At 53.8% G+C, this 14,341-nt stretch overlaps 1 protein-coding gene across 1 annotated transcript in view; it reads right to left on the reverse strand.

The window, feature by feature from the left end:
• LOC138922779 (uncharacterized) overlaps positions 1-2,053 on the reverse strand; it is a 14,872-nt gene extending 12,819 nt beyond the window's left edge. Inside the window, exon 1 of the mRNA XM_070259130.1 lies at positions 1,165-2,053. Within this exon, the coding sequence (XP_070115231.1) occupies positions 1,165-1,540 (376 nt within the window). The 5' untranslated portion in view covers positions 1,541-2,053. The remainder of the gene's footprint in view (positions 1-1,164) is intronic.
• Positions 2,054-14,341: the final 12,288 nt, after the last annotated feature.

Consider the following 14,341-nt stretch of genomic DNA (forward strand, 5'->3'; position numbering starts at 1 on the left):
GAAGGCTCCCGGGGACGGCCTCGGGCGCGGACGGGCCACCAGGAAAACACACGCGGGATCCCACCGCCAACGACACGCGAGGGCGGTCCCACGACGCCTGGGACGCCGGCCGGCCTCAGCCACCCTTCGGCCTCCCGCGGGCCCGGCCCCACCGCCGGGGCCTACGTGAGGCGCCCCCGCCGCCGGGGGCCGCCCCGTCCACCCAGCCACCCGTCTGCCTGTCTGGTCTGCTCCGGGACCCACGTCCCGAGGGAACGCGCCCGAGAGCGGCGGCGGCCCCCACCCATGCCCGCACGCCACCACCGGCTGCGGCTCGGGACGGGAGCGAGCGGAGAGCCAGCCGCTCGCGGCGGGGCGGAGCCCGGACAGGGCCGGGCCCTCTCCCCACCCCAGCACGCGACGGGAGAACCACGCGCACGCTCGCGCACACGCGCGGCCCCGCGCCCAACGACGGCCCGGCCGGGCGTGACCCTCCCCCGACTCGGAGGGGGGAGGCGCCGGCCGCGGTAGGCAAAGAGCGGCTCTGCCCACGCGCCACGGTGGTGGCGTCCGTGGCTACTACGCGCAGAGGAGGGGCGGCGGCTGGGGGGTCCGGTACCCCAAGGCACCCTCTCGGATCGCTAGAGAAGGCTTTCTCACCGAGGGCGTGTCGCCCCCGCCCATCGTCCGCCATCGGGCCCACCAAGGCGCTTACAGACACCATGGCCACACAACGCAGGAGGGGTCTGCGGTAGAGGTAAGGCCTAGAGCAAGTCGGAGCGTCCGTGGTCAGGGCCGCGAGCCCGCGCTGCCCCGGGCTCGCCATCTCCGGCCACACTGGGCTTAGCTAGGGATCTAAAAGGCCCCTGTGCGGCTCCCAAGTCAGTGCCTCCCCTCAGGCCGAGACCAAGGGAGGCAGAGACTGGGACGGAGGTGCCGATCAAACAGCACCTCCCAACCAAAGAGCCAGCATCACGCCGCTGGCTCGGCCCGCCACGATCACTCCCACACCCGCGTGGAAACCCCAGCAAGGGGAACACGCGGGCACGCGCCCGAGCCTGCCCGCCCCCACACGGCACGCCGTGGGGGGGGGCGACGAGGCACCCGTCCCCCCCGAGGGGGACGGGCACGCCTCCCTTACCGACTCGACCCCCCGCTTCTCAGACACACCAGTGCAGCGGTCACCTGAGGAGGGCGACGGGAACAGGGAACGACACCGCCAATCGGCCTCAGGCGCCTGAGGGACGACCTGGAACACTCCAGGGGCACCGCCAACGGCCGGGGGAGCGCGCTCACGCGTCCAAGAAGGCGCGCGGCGCGGCGGCAACACGGCCCGCCCCACCGTGGGGAGGGCCGCCCGCGAGACACAGCCAAGAGGCACAGGCGGAGCATCCGCCGCGTCACGGAGACCCCGACACCGCCCACGCCACAAGGCACGGGGCGGGGGAGCGAGGTCGGGCCGGATTCCGCACCCCTGCCACCTCCCACACGCCACTCGCAGCGGGGGAGAACGGGCGAGGGGGCCCGCGGGCAGAGCGAGAAGAGCGGTCCCGTTCGCCATGAACGTCCGTCCCTCGTCTGGCACGGCTTAGGCCCGGCCCGGGAGAGCACAGCATCACCACATCGATCAGCAGCATAACGCGAGGGATCCCCGAGCAAGGGAAGGCCGGCGAGGACAGCGAGCGGAGGAGCCTGCTTCAGCCTCACCGGCCCCCCTCCTCCTCTAGCAAGCGCGGGCGACGACCCCAGGACGAGAACGCCTGACACGCACTGGCACGGAGCCGGCGGGACGGGGTAAGTCGCGACCGCACCCGGGTGCCGGCAGCAGGGAGTGCACGTGGTAGAGGACCCCGCGCCCCTAACCCCGCCGCCCTCGGGTACCAGAGACCGGAGGTGGCACCACGGTCGCGGGGACGCCTGGAACGCACAAGAGCCGGCGCGCAGGCCCCAGCGGGCGGCTCAAGCGGCGGGGGTGGAAACGGGCGTCCGGTTCTCGGCCAGAGCCCGGAGACCTCCCCGCACACGCATCCAGGCACCCGGAAGCTCTCGGGCGACTGTCACCCGAGCAGAGCGTGTCAGCACTTATCTGGCGGCACAAAACCACCCATTCAGGGGCAAGAATCGCCGCGCCCGGAGACGGGGCCCACCCACGGATCACGAGGGGAACCCCTGGATCACGGCCACGGCCACCAGACCCCAAGCACGACCCCATCGCCACCAGGCCCGGAGCTCCCGGGGCCATCTGGTCGACCCCAGAAGCGTGGCGGCAGGGGGAGCCGGGGACAGCCTCCCCGGGCCGCCCGCGCGGGCCGGGACCGGTCGGTCCCTCCCTCTGAGTCGCCGGGTCAGGACTTAGAAAAGAATTCCACGGAGGAGCCTCCGGCGACCGGGCCCGGGGCGGGACCGTGGCTCCCGTCCCTCAGCCGGGGCTCCACCTACGCCTCGAGCCGGCCCCCTCCCACCTCCGGACAAAGACGCGACCCGCGAAACTCGGAGAGAGAAGTCCGGTCCGACGGCCCGGACCCACCCCGGGCACGCGTCCCGGCCGGGGACGCCCTCCCCGGCCCGCCCTCGAGGGCTCCCGGGGCCGGTCCACGCTCTTCTCCAGGGCGGGACTTGGACAAAAAACTGCCACGGAGGAGGAGGCATCCGAGGACCGGGCCCGGTCCCCACCGCCAGAGCCGGTCGACTCGGAAGACCAGTGGGGAAAAGGCCAGCCCGGCGGCCGAGCCCGTCGCGCCCTCCACGGGCCTCCCCCGCAAGGCCCCGGCCGGTCCCCCACCTCCGGAGCGGGGCGCGGAAAGGGGATCGGCGACGCGGAAGGCCCGACCACCGGGCCGCCCTCAGGACGACGGCCGGGCACGGGACGAGTTCCCTCGCCCGTTCCCCCGCGGTGGCCCCCCACCCCCTCCCGGGGACGGAGGGGCACCGGCGGCTGCTGGTCGACCCGTCCGGGAGGCCCCACACCCCGGCCGGCACCGGGCGGCGCGGCGACAGCCACCTCCCTCAGTAGCCTGCACCTCCAATCTCCGGCGAGCGGGCGTCGCGCTCACGCACCGGCGCCACCGGGCCAGATCCCGCCAGCGACGCCGGCCTCCCGGGACTCTGCCTCGGTCACCGCGGCCGAGTCCCGTCCCTTGGCCCGCGTCGCCGGAGCTCCGGAGGAAAGAGACGATATAAAAGCGGCCGCCAGGTGGCACCCGGCGACCGGCGACCGCCTCAGCGGGACGGAGCCGGAGCGCGGGCCCGCCGGGGAGCACAGCCGGGCCGCCGGGCCGCCAGATCCCGTCCCGGCGCCCCCTCGGACCCAGCCTCCCGGCCCAGCTCGGCCCCGGGGCGTCCGCCCGCGGGCTCCCGGCCGCCAAGGCGCAGCCCCAGCCGCAGGAGGGGGACCCGGAAAAGGTTTCTCGGGCGCTCACCGGGAAGGGGACGGGGAGAGTTCCCCCAGAGAGGCCAGGGGTCGGCCCGGGCCGGGCTGAGCCGGTGCGGCCGGGAGGCCGCCGCTTCCCGGAGCGGCCGGAGCGCCCCCGGGGCTCCCGGGAGGACTTAGAAAATCAGGGCGGGCGGGGACGGTCAAACCGAAACCAGGCACGTCATCCGAGAAGGACCGTGATGACGGGAGGAGGAAAGCTTTCAAGCGCAGAGGGTCTGTCGAAGGCAGGCGGAGAGTCTACCCGCTGAAACGGACGAAGATGGGAAAAAGAGGCTAGCTGAGGTGCCGACATTTAAGGAAATTAAAAAAAAAAAAAAAAGCACGAGGGCGTGGAGAACTGGGGGAAAATCAACACTGAGAAATCTACCCTCTGAAACTGACGAAGATGGGCAACAGGGGCTAGCTCGGGTGGCAATCTTTAAGCAGAACACACACACACACACACACACACACACACACACAAGCGCGTAGAGACCTGGGGAAAAAGCAACGCTGAGAAATCTACCCTCTGAAACTGACGAACATGGGCAACACAGGCTAGCTCAGGTGGCAATCGTTAAGCAAAAAAATAAATAAATAAAATAAAAAACTACAATGGCGAGGAGACCCGGTGAAAAAGCAACCCTGAAAAAAGGTACCCTCTGAAACGGAGGAAGCAGGGCAACAGAGCCTAGCTCAGGTGACAATATTTAAGCCAAAAAGAAAGAAACAAAGAAACAAAGAAACAAAGAAAAGAGCAAGGGAGTGGAGACCTTGGGAAAGAGCGATACTGAAAAATCTAGCCTCTGAAACTGACAAAGATGGGCAACACACGTTAGCTCAAGTGCCAATCTTGCAAAGAAAACACACACACTCACACACACACACACACTGAGGGACGTGGAGACCTGGGGAAAAAGCAACACTGAGAAATCCACCCTCTGAAGCTGACGAAAATGGGCCACAGAGGCTAGCTCAGGCGGCAATCGTTAAGCAAAAGAAACACACAAGGGCGTGGAGACCTGGGGAAAAAGCAACACTGAGAAATCCACCCTCAGAAACTGAGAAAGAAGCGCAACAGAGGCTAGCTCAGGTGGCAATCGTTAAGCAAAAGAAACACACAAGGGCGTGGAGACCCGGGTAAAAAGCAGCACGGAGAAATCCACCCTCTGAAACTGAGGAACATGGGCAACAGACGCTAGCTCAGGTTGGAACCTTTAAGCAGAAAAGAAAGACACCAGGGCGTGGAGAGCTGGCGAAAAAAGCAACACTGAGAAAACTACCCTCTGAAACTGAGAAAGAAGCGCAACAGAGGCTAGCTCAGGTGGCAATCTTTAAGCAAAAGAAACACACAAGGGCGTGGAGACCTGGGGAAAAAGCAACACTGAGAAATCTACCCTCTGAAACTGATGAACATGGGCAACAGAGGCTAGCTCAGGTGGCAATCGTTAAGCAAAAGGAAAACACAAGGGCGTGGAGACCTGGGGAAAAAGCAACACTGAGAAATCCACCCTCTGAAGCTGACGAAAATGGGCAACAGAGGCTACCTCAGGTGGCAATCATTAAGCAAAATAATAAAATAAAATAAAAAACTACAATGGCGAGGAGACCCGGTGAAAAAGCAACCCTGAAAAAAGGTACCCGCTGAAACGGAGGAAGCAGGGCAACAGAGCCTAGCTCAGGTGACAATATTTAAGCCAAAAAGAAAGAAAGAAAGAAAGAAAGAAAGAAAGAAAGAAAGAAAGAAAGAAAGAAAGAAAAGAGCAAGGGAGTGGAGACCTTGGGAAAGAGCAATACTGAAAAATCTAGCCTCTGACTGACAAAGACTGGCAACACACGTTAGCTCAAGTGCCAATCTTGCAAAGAAAACACACACACTCACACACACACACACTGAGGGACGTGGAGATCTGGGGAAAAAGCAACACTGAGAAATCCACCCTCTGAAGCTGACGAAAATGGGCCACAGAGGCTAGCTCAGGTGGCAATCGTTAAGCAAAAGAAACACACAAGGGCGTGGAGACCCGGGTAAAAAGCAGCACGGAGAAATCCACCCTCTGAAACTGAGGAACATGGGCAACAGACCCTAGCTCAGGTTGCAACCTTTAAGCAGAAAAGAAAGACACAAGGGCGTGGAGACCCGGGTAAAAAGCAGCACGGAGAAATCCACCCTCTGAAACTGACGAACATGGGCAACAGAGGCTAGCTCAGGTGGCAATCGTTAAGCAAAAGAAACACACAGGGGCGTGGAGACCTGGGCAAAAAGCAGCACTGAGAAATCTACCCTCTGAAACTGACGAAGATGGGCCACAGAGGCTAGCTCAGGTGGCAATCGTTAAGCAAAAGAAACACACAAGGGCGTGGAGACCTGGGGAAAAAGCAACACTGAGAAATCCACCCTCTCAAACTGACGAACATGGGCAACACGGGCTAGCTCAGGTGGCAATTTTTAAGGAAAAATAAAAGGAAGTGCGTGGAGACCTGGGGAAAAAGCAACACGGAGAAATCCACCCTCAGAAACTGAGAAAGAAGCGCAACAAAGGCTAGCTCAGGTGGCAATCGTTAAGCAAAAGAAACACACAAGGGCGTGGAGACCTGGGGAAAAAGCAGCACTGAGAAATGTACCCTCTGAAACTGACGACGATGGGCAACAGAGGCTAGCTCAGGTGGCAATCTTTAAGCAAAAGGGAAACACAAGGGCGTGGAGACCTGGGGAAAAAGCAACACTGAGAATTCTACCCTCTGAAACTGCCGAAGATGGGCAACAGATGCTAGCTTTGGTTCAATATTTGAGCAAAAAAAAAAAAAAAAAAAACACACACACACACACACAAGGGCGTGCAGAACTTGGGAAAGAGCAAGACTGAGAAATCTACCCTCTGAAACTGACAAAGATGGGCAACAGAGACTAGCTCAGGTGGCAATCGTTAAGCAAAAGAAACACACAAGGGCGTGGAGACCTGGGGAAAAAGCAGCACGGAGAAATCCACACTCTGAAACTGACGAAGATGGGCCACAGAGGCTACCTCAGGTGGCAATCATTAAGCAAAAATATAAAATAAAATAAAAAAACTACAATGGCGAGGAGACCCGGTGAAAAAGCAACTCTGAAAAAAGGTACCCGCTGAAACGGAGGAAGCAGGGCAACAGAGCCTAGCTCAGGTGACAATATTTAAGCCAAAAAGAAAGAAAGAAAGAAAGAAAGGTAGGAAGAAAGAAAAGAGCAAGGGAGTGGAGACCTTGGGAAAGAGCGATACTGAAAAATCTAGCCTCTGACTGACAAAGACTGGCAACACACGTTAGCTCAAGTGCCAATCTTGCAAAGAAAACACACACACTCACACACACACACACTGAGGGACTTGGAGACCTGGGGAAAAAGCAACACTGAGAAATCCACCCTCTGAAGCTGACGAAAATGGGCCACAGAGGCTAGCTCAGGTGGCAATCGTTAAGCAAAAGAAACACACAAGGGCGTGGAGACCTGGGGAAAAAGCAACACGGAGAAATCCACCCTCTGAAACTGACGAAGAAGGGCAACAGATGCTAGCTTAGGTTCAATATTTGAGCAAAAAAAAAAAAAAAAAAAAAAAACCCACACACAAGGGCGTGCAGAACTTGGGAAAGAGCAAGACTGAGAAATCTACCCTCTGAAACTGACAAAGATGGGCCACAGAGGCTAGCTCAGGTGGCAATCGTTAAGCAAAAGAAACACACAAGGGCGTGGAGACCTGGGGAAAAAGCAGCACTGAGAAATGTACCCTCTGAAACTGACGACGATGGGCAACAGAGGCTAGCTCAGGTGGCAATCGTTAAGCAAAAGGAAAACACAAGGGCGTGGAGACCTGGGGAAAAAGCAACACTGAGAAATCCACCCTCTGAAGCTGACGAAAATGGGCAACAGAGGCTACCTCAGGTGGCAATCATTAAGCAAAAAAATAAAATAAAATACAAAACTACAATGGCGAGGAGACCCGGTGAAAAAGCAACCCTGAAAAAAGGTACCCTCTGAAACGGAGGAAGCAGGGCAACAGAGCCTCGCTCAGGTGACAATATTTAAGCCAAAAAGAAAGAAAGAAAGAAAGAAAGAAAGAAAGAAAGAAAGAAAAGAGCAAGGGAGTGGAGACCTTGGGAAAGAGCAATACTGAAAAATCTAGCCTCTGACTGACAAAGACTGGCAACACACGTTAGCTCAAGTGCCAATCTTGCAAAGAAAACACACACACTCACACACACACACACTGAGGGACGTGGAGATCTGGGGAAAAAGCAACACTGAGAAATCCACCCTCTGAAGCTGACGAAAATGGGCCACAGAGGCTAGCTCAGGTGGCAATCGTTAAGCAAAAGAAACACACAAGGGCGTGGAGACCCGGGTAAAAAGCAGCACGGAGAAATCCACCCTCTGAAACTGAGGAACATGGGCAACAGACCCTAGCTCAGGTTGCAACCTTTAAGCAGAAAAGAAAGACACAAGGGCGTGGAGACCCGGGTAAAAAGCAGCACGGAGAAATCCACCCTCTGAAACTGACGAACATGGGCAACAGAGGCTAGCTCAGGTGGCAATCGTTAAGCAAAAGAAACACACAGGGGCGTGGAGACCTGGGCAAAAAGCAGCACTGAGAAATCTACCCTCTGAAACTGACGAAGATGGGCCACAGAGGCTAGCTCAGGTGGCAATCGTTAAGCAAAAGAAACACACAAGGGCGTGGAGACCTGGGGAAAAAGCAACACTGAGAAATCCACCCTCTCAAACTGACGAACATGGGCAACACGGGCTAGCTCAGGTGGCAATTTTTAAGGAAAAATAAAAGGAAGTGCGTGGAGACCTGGGGAAAAAGCAACACGGAGAAATCCACCCTCAGAAACTGAGAAAGAAGCGCAACAAAGGCTAGCTCAGGTGGCAATCGTTAAGCAAAAGAAACACACAAGGGCGTGGAGACCTGGGGAAAAAGCAGCACTGAGAAATGTACCCTCTGAAACTGACGACGATGGGCAACAGAGGCTAGCTCAGGTGGCAATCTTTAAGCAAAAGGGAAACACAAGGGCGTGGAGACCTGGGGAAAAAGCAACACTGAGAATTCTACCCTCTGAAACTGCCGAAGATGGGCAACAGATGCTAGCTTTGGTTCAATATTTGAGCAAAAAAAAAAAAAAAAAAACACACACACACACACACACAAGGGCGTGCAGAACTTGGGAAAGAGCAAGACTGAGAAATCTACCCTCTGAAACTGACAAAGATGGGCAACAGAGACTAGCTCAGGTGGCAATCGTTAAGCAAAAGAAACACACAAGGGCGTGGAGACCTGGGGAAAAAGCAGCACGGAGAAATCCACACTCTGAAACTGACGAAGATGGGCCACAGAGGCTACCTCAGGTGGCAATCATTAAGCAAAAATATAAAATAAAATAAAAAAACTACAATGGCGAGGAGACCCGGTGAAAAAGCAACCCTGAAAAAAGGTACCCGCTGAAACGGAGGAAGCAGGGCAACAGAGCCTAGCTCAGGTGACAATATTTAAGCCAAAAAGAAAGAAAGAAAGAAAGAAAGGTAGGAAGAAAGAAAAGAGCAAGGGAGTGGAGACCTTGGGAAAGAGCGATACTGAAAAATCTAGCCTCTGACTGACAAAGACTGGCAACACACGTTAGCTCAAGTGCCAATCTTGCAAAGAAAACACACACACTCACACACACACACACTGAGGGACTTGGAGACCTGGGGAAAAAGCAACACTGAGAAATCCACCCTCTGAAGCTGACGAAAATGGGCCACAGAGGCTAGCTCAGGTGGCAATCGTTAAGCAAAAGAAACACACAAGGGCGTGGAGACCTGGGGAAAAAGCAACACGGAGAAATCCACCCTCTGAAACTGACGAAGAAGGGCAACAGATGCTAGCTTAGGTTCAATATTTGAGCAAAAAAAAAAAAAAAAAAAAACCCACACACAAGGGCGTGCAGAACTTGGGAAAGAGCAAGACTGAGAAATCTACCCTCTGAAACTGACAAAGATGGGCCACAGAGGCTAGCTCAGGTGGCAATCGTTAAGCAAAAGAAACACACAAGGGCGTGGAGACCTGGGGAAAAAGCAGCACTGAGAAATGTACCCTCTGAAACTGACGACGATGGGCAACAGAGGCTAGCTCAGGTGGCAATCGTTAAGCAAAAGGAAAACACAAGGGCGTGGAGACCTGGGGAAAAAGCAACACTGAGAAATCCACCCTCTGAAGCTGACGAAAATGGGCAACAGAGGCTACCTCAGGTGGCAATCATTAAGCAAAAAAATAAAATAAAATACAAAACTACAATGGCGAGGAGACCCGGTGAAAAAGCAACCCTGAAAAAAGGTACCCTCTGAAACGGAGGAAGCAGGGCAACAGAGCCTCGCTCAGGTGACAATATTTAAGCCAAAAAGAAAGAAAGAAAGAAAGAAAGAAAGAAAGAAAGAAAGAAAGAAAAGAGCAAGGGAGTGGAGACCTTGGGAAAGAGCAATACTGAAAAATCTAGCCTCTGACTGACAAAGACTGGCAACACACGTTAGCTCAAGTGCCAATCTTGCAAAGAAAACACACACACTCACACACACACACACTGAGGGACGTGGAGATCTGGGGAAAAAGCAACACTGAGAAATCCACCCTCTGAAGCTGACGAAAATGGGCCACAGAGGCTAGCTCAGGTGGCAATCGTTAAGCAAAAGAAACACACAAGGGCGTGGAGACCCGGGTAAAAAGCAGCACGGAGAAATCCACCCTCTGAAACTGAGGAACATGGGCAACAGACCCTAGCTCAGGTTGCAACCTTTAAGCAGAAAAGAAAGACACAAGGGCGTGGAGACCCGGGTAAAAAGCAGCACGGAGAAATCCACCCTCTGAAACTGACGAACATGGGCAACAGAGGCTAGCTCAGGTGGCAATCGTTAAGCAAAAGAAACACACAAGGGCGTGGAGACCTGGGGAAAAAGCAACACTGAGAAATCCACCCTCTCAAACTGACGAACATGGGCAACACGGGCTAGCTCAGGTGGCAATTTTTAAGGAAAAATAAAAGGAAGTGCGTGGAGACCTGGGGAAAAAGCAACACGGAGAAATCCACCCTCAGAAACTGAGAAAGAAGCGCAACAAAGGCTAGCTCAGGTGGCAATCGTTAAGCAAAAGAAACACACAAGGGCGTGGAGACCTGGGGAAAAAGCAGCACTGAGAAATGTACCCTCTGAAACTGACGACGATGGGCAACAGAGGCTAGCTCAGGTGGCAATCTTTAAGCAAAAGGGAAACACAAGGGCGTGGAGACCTGGGGAAAAAGCAACACTGAGAATTCTACCCTCTGAAACTGCCGAAGATGGGCAACAGATGCTAGCTTTGGTTCAATATTTGAGCAAAAAAAAAAAAAAAAAAACACACACACACACACACACAAGGGCGTGCAGAACTTGGGAAAGAGCAAGACTGAGAAATCTACCCTCTGAAACTGACAAAGATGGGCAACAGAGACTAGCTCAGGTGGCAATCGTTAAGCAAAAGAAACACACAAGGGCGTGGAGACCTGGGGAAAAAGCAGCACGGAGAAATCCACACTCTGAAACTGACGAAGATGGGCCACAGAGGCTACCTCAGGTGGCAATCATTAAGCAAAAATATAAAATAAAATAAAAAAACTACAATGGCGAGGAGACCCGGTGAAAAAGCAACCCTGAAAAAAGGTACCCGCTGAAACGGAGGAAGCAGGGCAACAGAGCCTAGCTCAGGTGACAATATTTAAGCCAAAAAGAAAGAAAGAAAGAAAGAAAGGTAGGAAGAAAGAAAAGAGCAAGGGAGTGGAGACCTTGGGAAAGAGCGATACTGAAAAATCTAGCCTCTGACTGACAAAGACTGGCAACACACGTTAGCTCAAGTGCCAATCTTGCAAAGAAAACACACACACTCACACACACACACACTGAGGGACTTGGAGACCTGGGGAAAAAGCAACACTGAGAAATCCACCCTCTGAAGCTGACGAAAATGGGCCACAGAGGCTAGCTCAGGTGGCAATCGTTAAGCAAAAGAAACACACAAGGGCGTGGAGACCTGGGGAAAAAGCAACACGGAGAAATCCACCCTCTGAAACTGACGAAGAAGGGCAACAGATGCTAGCTTAGGTTCAATATTTGAGCAAAAAAAAAAAAAAAAAAAAAAAACCCACACACAAGGGCGTGCAGAACTTGGGAAAGAGCAAGACTGAGAAATCTACCCTCTGAAACTGACAAAGATGGGCCACAGAGGCTAGCTCAGGTGGCAATCGTTAAGCAAAAGAAACACACAAGGGCGTGGAGACCTGGGGAAAAAGCAGCACTGAGAAATGTACCCTCTGAAACTGACGACGATGGGCAACAGAGGCTAGCTCAGGTGGCAATCGTTAAGCAAAAGGAAAACACAAGGGCGTGGAGACCTGGGGAAAAAGCAACACTGAGAAATCCACCCTCTGAAGCTGACGAAAATGGGCAACAGAGGCTACCTCAGGTGGCAATCATTAAGCAAAAAAATAAAATAAAATACAAAACTACAATGGCGAGGAGACCCGGTGAAAAAGCAACCCTGAAAAAAGGTACCCTCTGAAACGGAGGAAGCAGGGCAACAGAGCCTCGCTCAGGTGACAATATTTAAGCCAAAAAGAAAGAAAGAAAGAAAGAAAGAAAGAAAGAAAGAAAGAAAGAAAGAAAGAAAAGAGCAAGGGAGTGGAGACCTTGGGAAAGAGCAATACTGAAAAATCTAGCCTCTGACTGACAAAGACTGGCAACACACGTTAGCTCAAGTGCCAATCTTGCAAAGAAAACACACACACTCACACACACACACACTGAGGGACGTGGAGATCTGGGGAAAAAGCAACACTGAGAAATCCACCCTCTGAAGCTGACGAAAATGGGCCACAGAGGCTAGCTCAGGTGGCAATCGTTAAGCAAAAGAAACACACAAGGGCGTGGAGACCCGGGTAAAAAGCAGCACGGAGAAATCCACCCTCTGAAACTGAGGAACATGGGCAACAGACCCTAGCTCAGGTTGCAACCTTTAAGCAGAAAAGAAAGACACAAGGGCGTGGAGACCCGGGTAAAAAGCAGCACGGAGAAATCCACCCTCTGAAACTGACGAACATGGGCAACAGAGGCTAGCTCAGGTGGCAATCGTTAAGCAAAAGAAACACACAGGGGCGTGGAGACCTGGGCAAAAAGCAGCACTGAGAAATCTACCCTCTGAAACTGACGAAGATGGGCCACAGAGGCTAGCTCAGGTGGCAATCGTTAAGCAAAAGAAACACACAAGGGCGTGGAGACCTGGGGAAAAAGCAACACTGAGAAATCCACCCTCTCAAACTGACGAACATGGGCAACACGGGCTAGCTCAGGTGGCAATTTTTAAGGAAAAATAAAAGGAAGTGCGTGGAGACCTGGGGAAAAAGCAACACGGAGAAATCCACCCTCAGAAACTGAGAAAGAAGCGCAACAAAGGCTAGCTCAGGTGGCAATCGTTAAGCAAAAGAAACACACAAGGGCGTGGAGACCTGGGGAAAAAGCAGCACTGAGAAATGTACCCTCTGAAACTGACGACGATGGGCAACAGAGGCTAGCTCAGGTGGCAATCTTTAAGCAAAAGGGAAACACAAGGGCGTGGAGACCTGGGGAAAAAGCAACACTGAGAATTCTACCCTCTGAAACTGCCGAAGATGGGCAACAGATGCTAGCTTTGGTTCAATATTTGAGCAAAAAAAAAAAAAAAAACACACACACACACACACACAAGGGCGTGCAGAACTTGGGAAAGAGCAAGACTGAGAAATCTACCCTCTGAAACTGACAAAGATGGGCAACAGAGACTAGCTCAGGTGGCAATCGTTAAGCAAAAGAAACACACAAGGGCGTGGAGACCTGGGGAAAAAGCAGCACGGAGAAATCCACACTCTGAAACTGACGAAGATGGGCCACAGAGGCTACCTCAGGTGGCAATCATTAAGCAAAAATATAAAATAAAATAAAAAAACTACAATGGCGAGGAGACCCGGTGAAAAAGCAACCCTGAAAAAAGGTACCCGCTGAAACGGAGGAAGCAGGGCAACAGAGCCTAGCTCAGGTGACAATATTTAAGCCAAAAAGAAAGAAAGAAAGAAAGAAAGGTAGGAAGAAAGAAAAGAGCAAGGGAGTGGAGACCTTGGGAAAGAGCGATACTGAAAAATCTAGCCTCTGACTGACAAAGACTGGCAACACACGTTAGCTCAAGTGCCAATCTTGCAAAGAAAACACACACACTCACACACACACACACTGAGGGACTTGGAGACCTGGGGAAAAAGCAACACTGAGAAATCCACCCTCTGAAGCTGACGAAAATGGGCCACAGAGGCTAGCTCAGGTGGCAATCGTTAAGCAAAAGAAACACACAAGGGCGTGGAGACCTGGGGAAAAAGCAACACGGAGAAATCCACCCTCTGAAACTGACGAAGAAGGGCAACAGATGCTAGCTTAGGTTCAATATTTGAGCAAAAAAAAAAAAAAAAAAAAAACCCACACACAAGGGCGTGCAGAACTTGGGAAAGAGCAAGACTGAGAAATCTACCCTCTGAAACTGACAAAGATGGGCCACAGAGGCTAGCTCAGGTGGCAATCGTTAAGCAAAAGAAACACACAAGGGCGTGGAGACCTGGGGAAAAAGCAGCACTGAGAAATGTACCCTCTGAAACTGACGACGATGGGCAACAGAGGCTAGCTCAGGTGGCAATCGTTAAGCAAAAGGAAAACACAAGGGCGTGGAGACCTGGGGAAAAAGCAACACTGAGAAATCCACCCTCTGAAGCTGACGAAAATGGGCAACAGAGGCTACCTCAGGTGGCAATCATTAAGCAAAAAAATAAAATAAAATACAAAACTACAATGGCGAGGAGACCCGGTGAAAAAGCAACCCTGAAAAAAGGTACCCT

Source organism: Equus caballus, unplaced genomic scaffold (genome assembly GCF_041296265.1).
Source record: "Equus caballus isolate H_3958 breed thoroughbred unplaced genomic scaffold, TB-T2T unassigned-0002539, whole genome shotgun sequence".
In the NCBI taxonomy this organism is placed as follows: domain Eukaryota; kingdom Metazoa; phylum Chordata; class Mammalia; order Perissodactyla; family Equidae; genus Equus; species Equus caballus.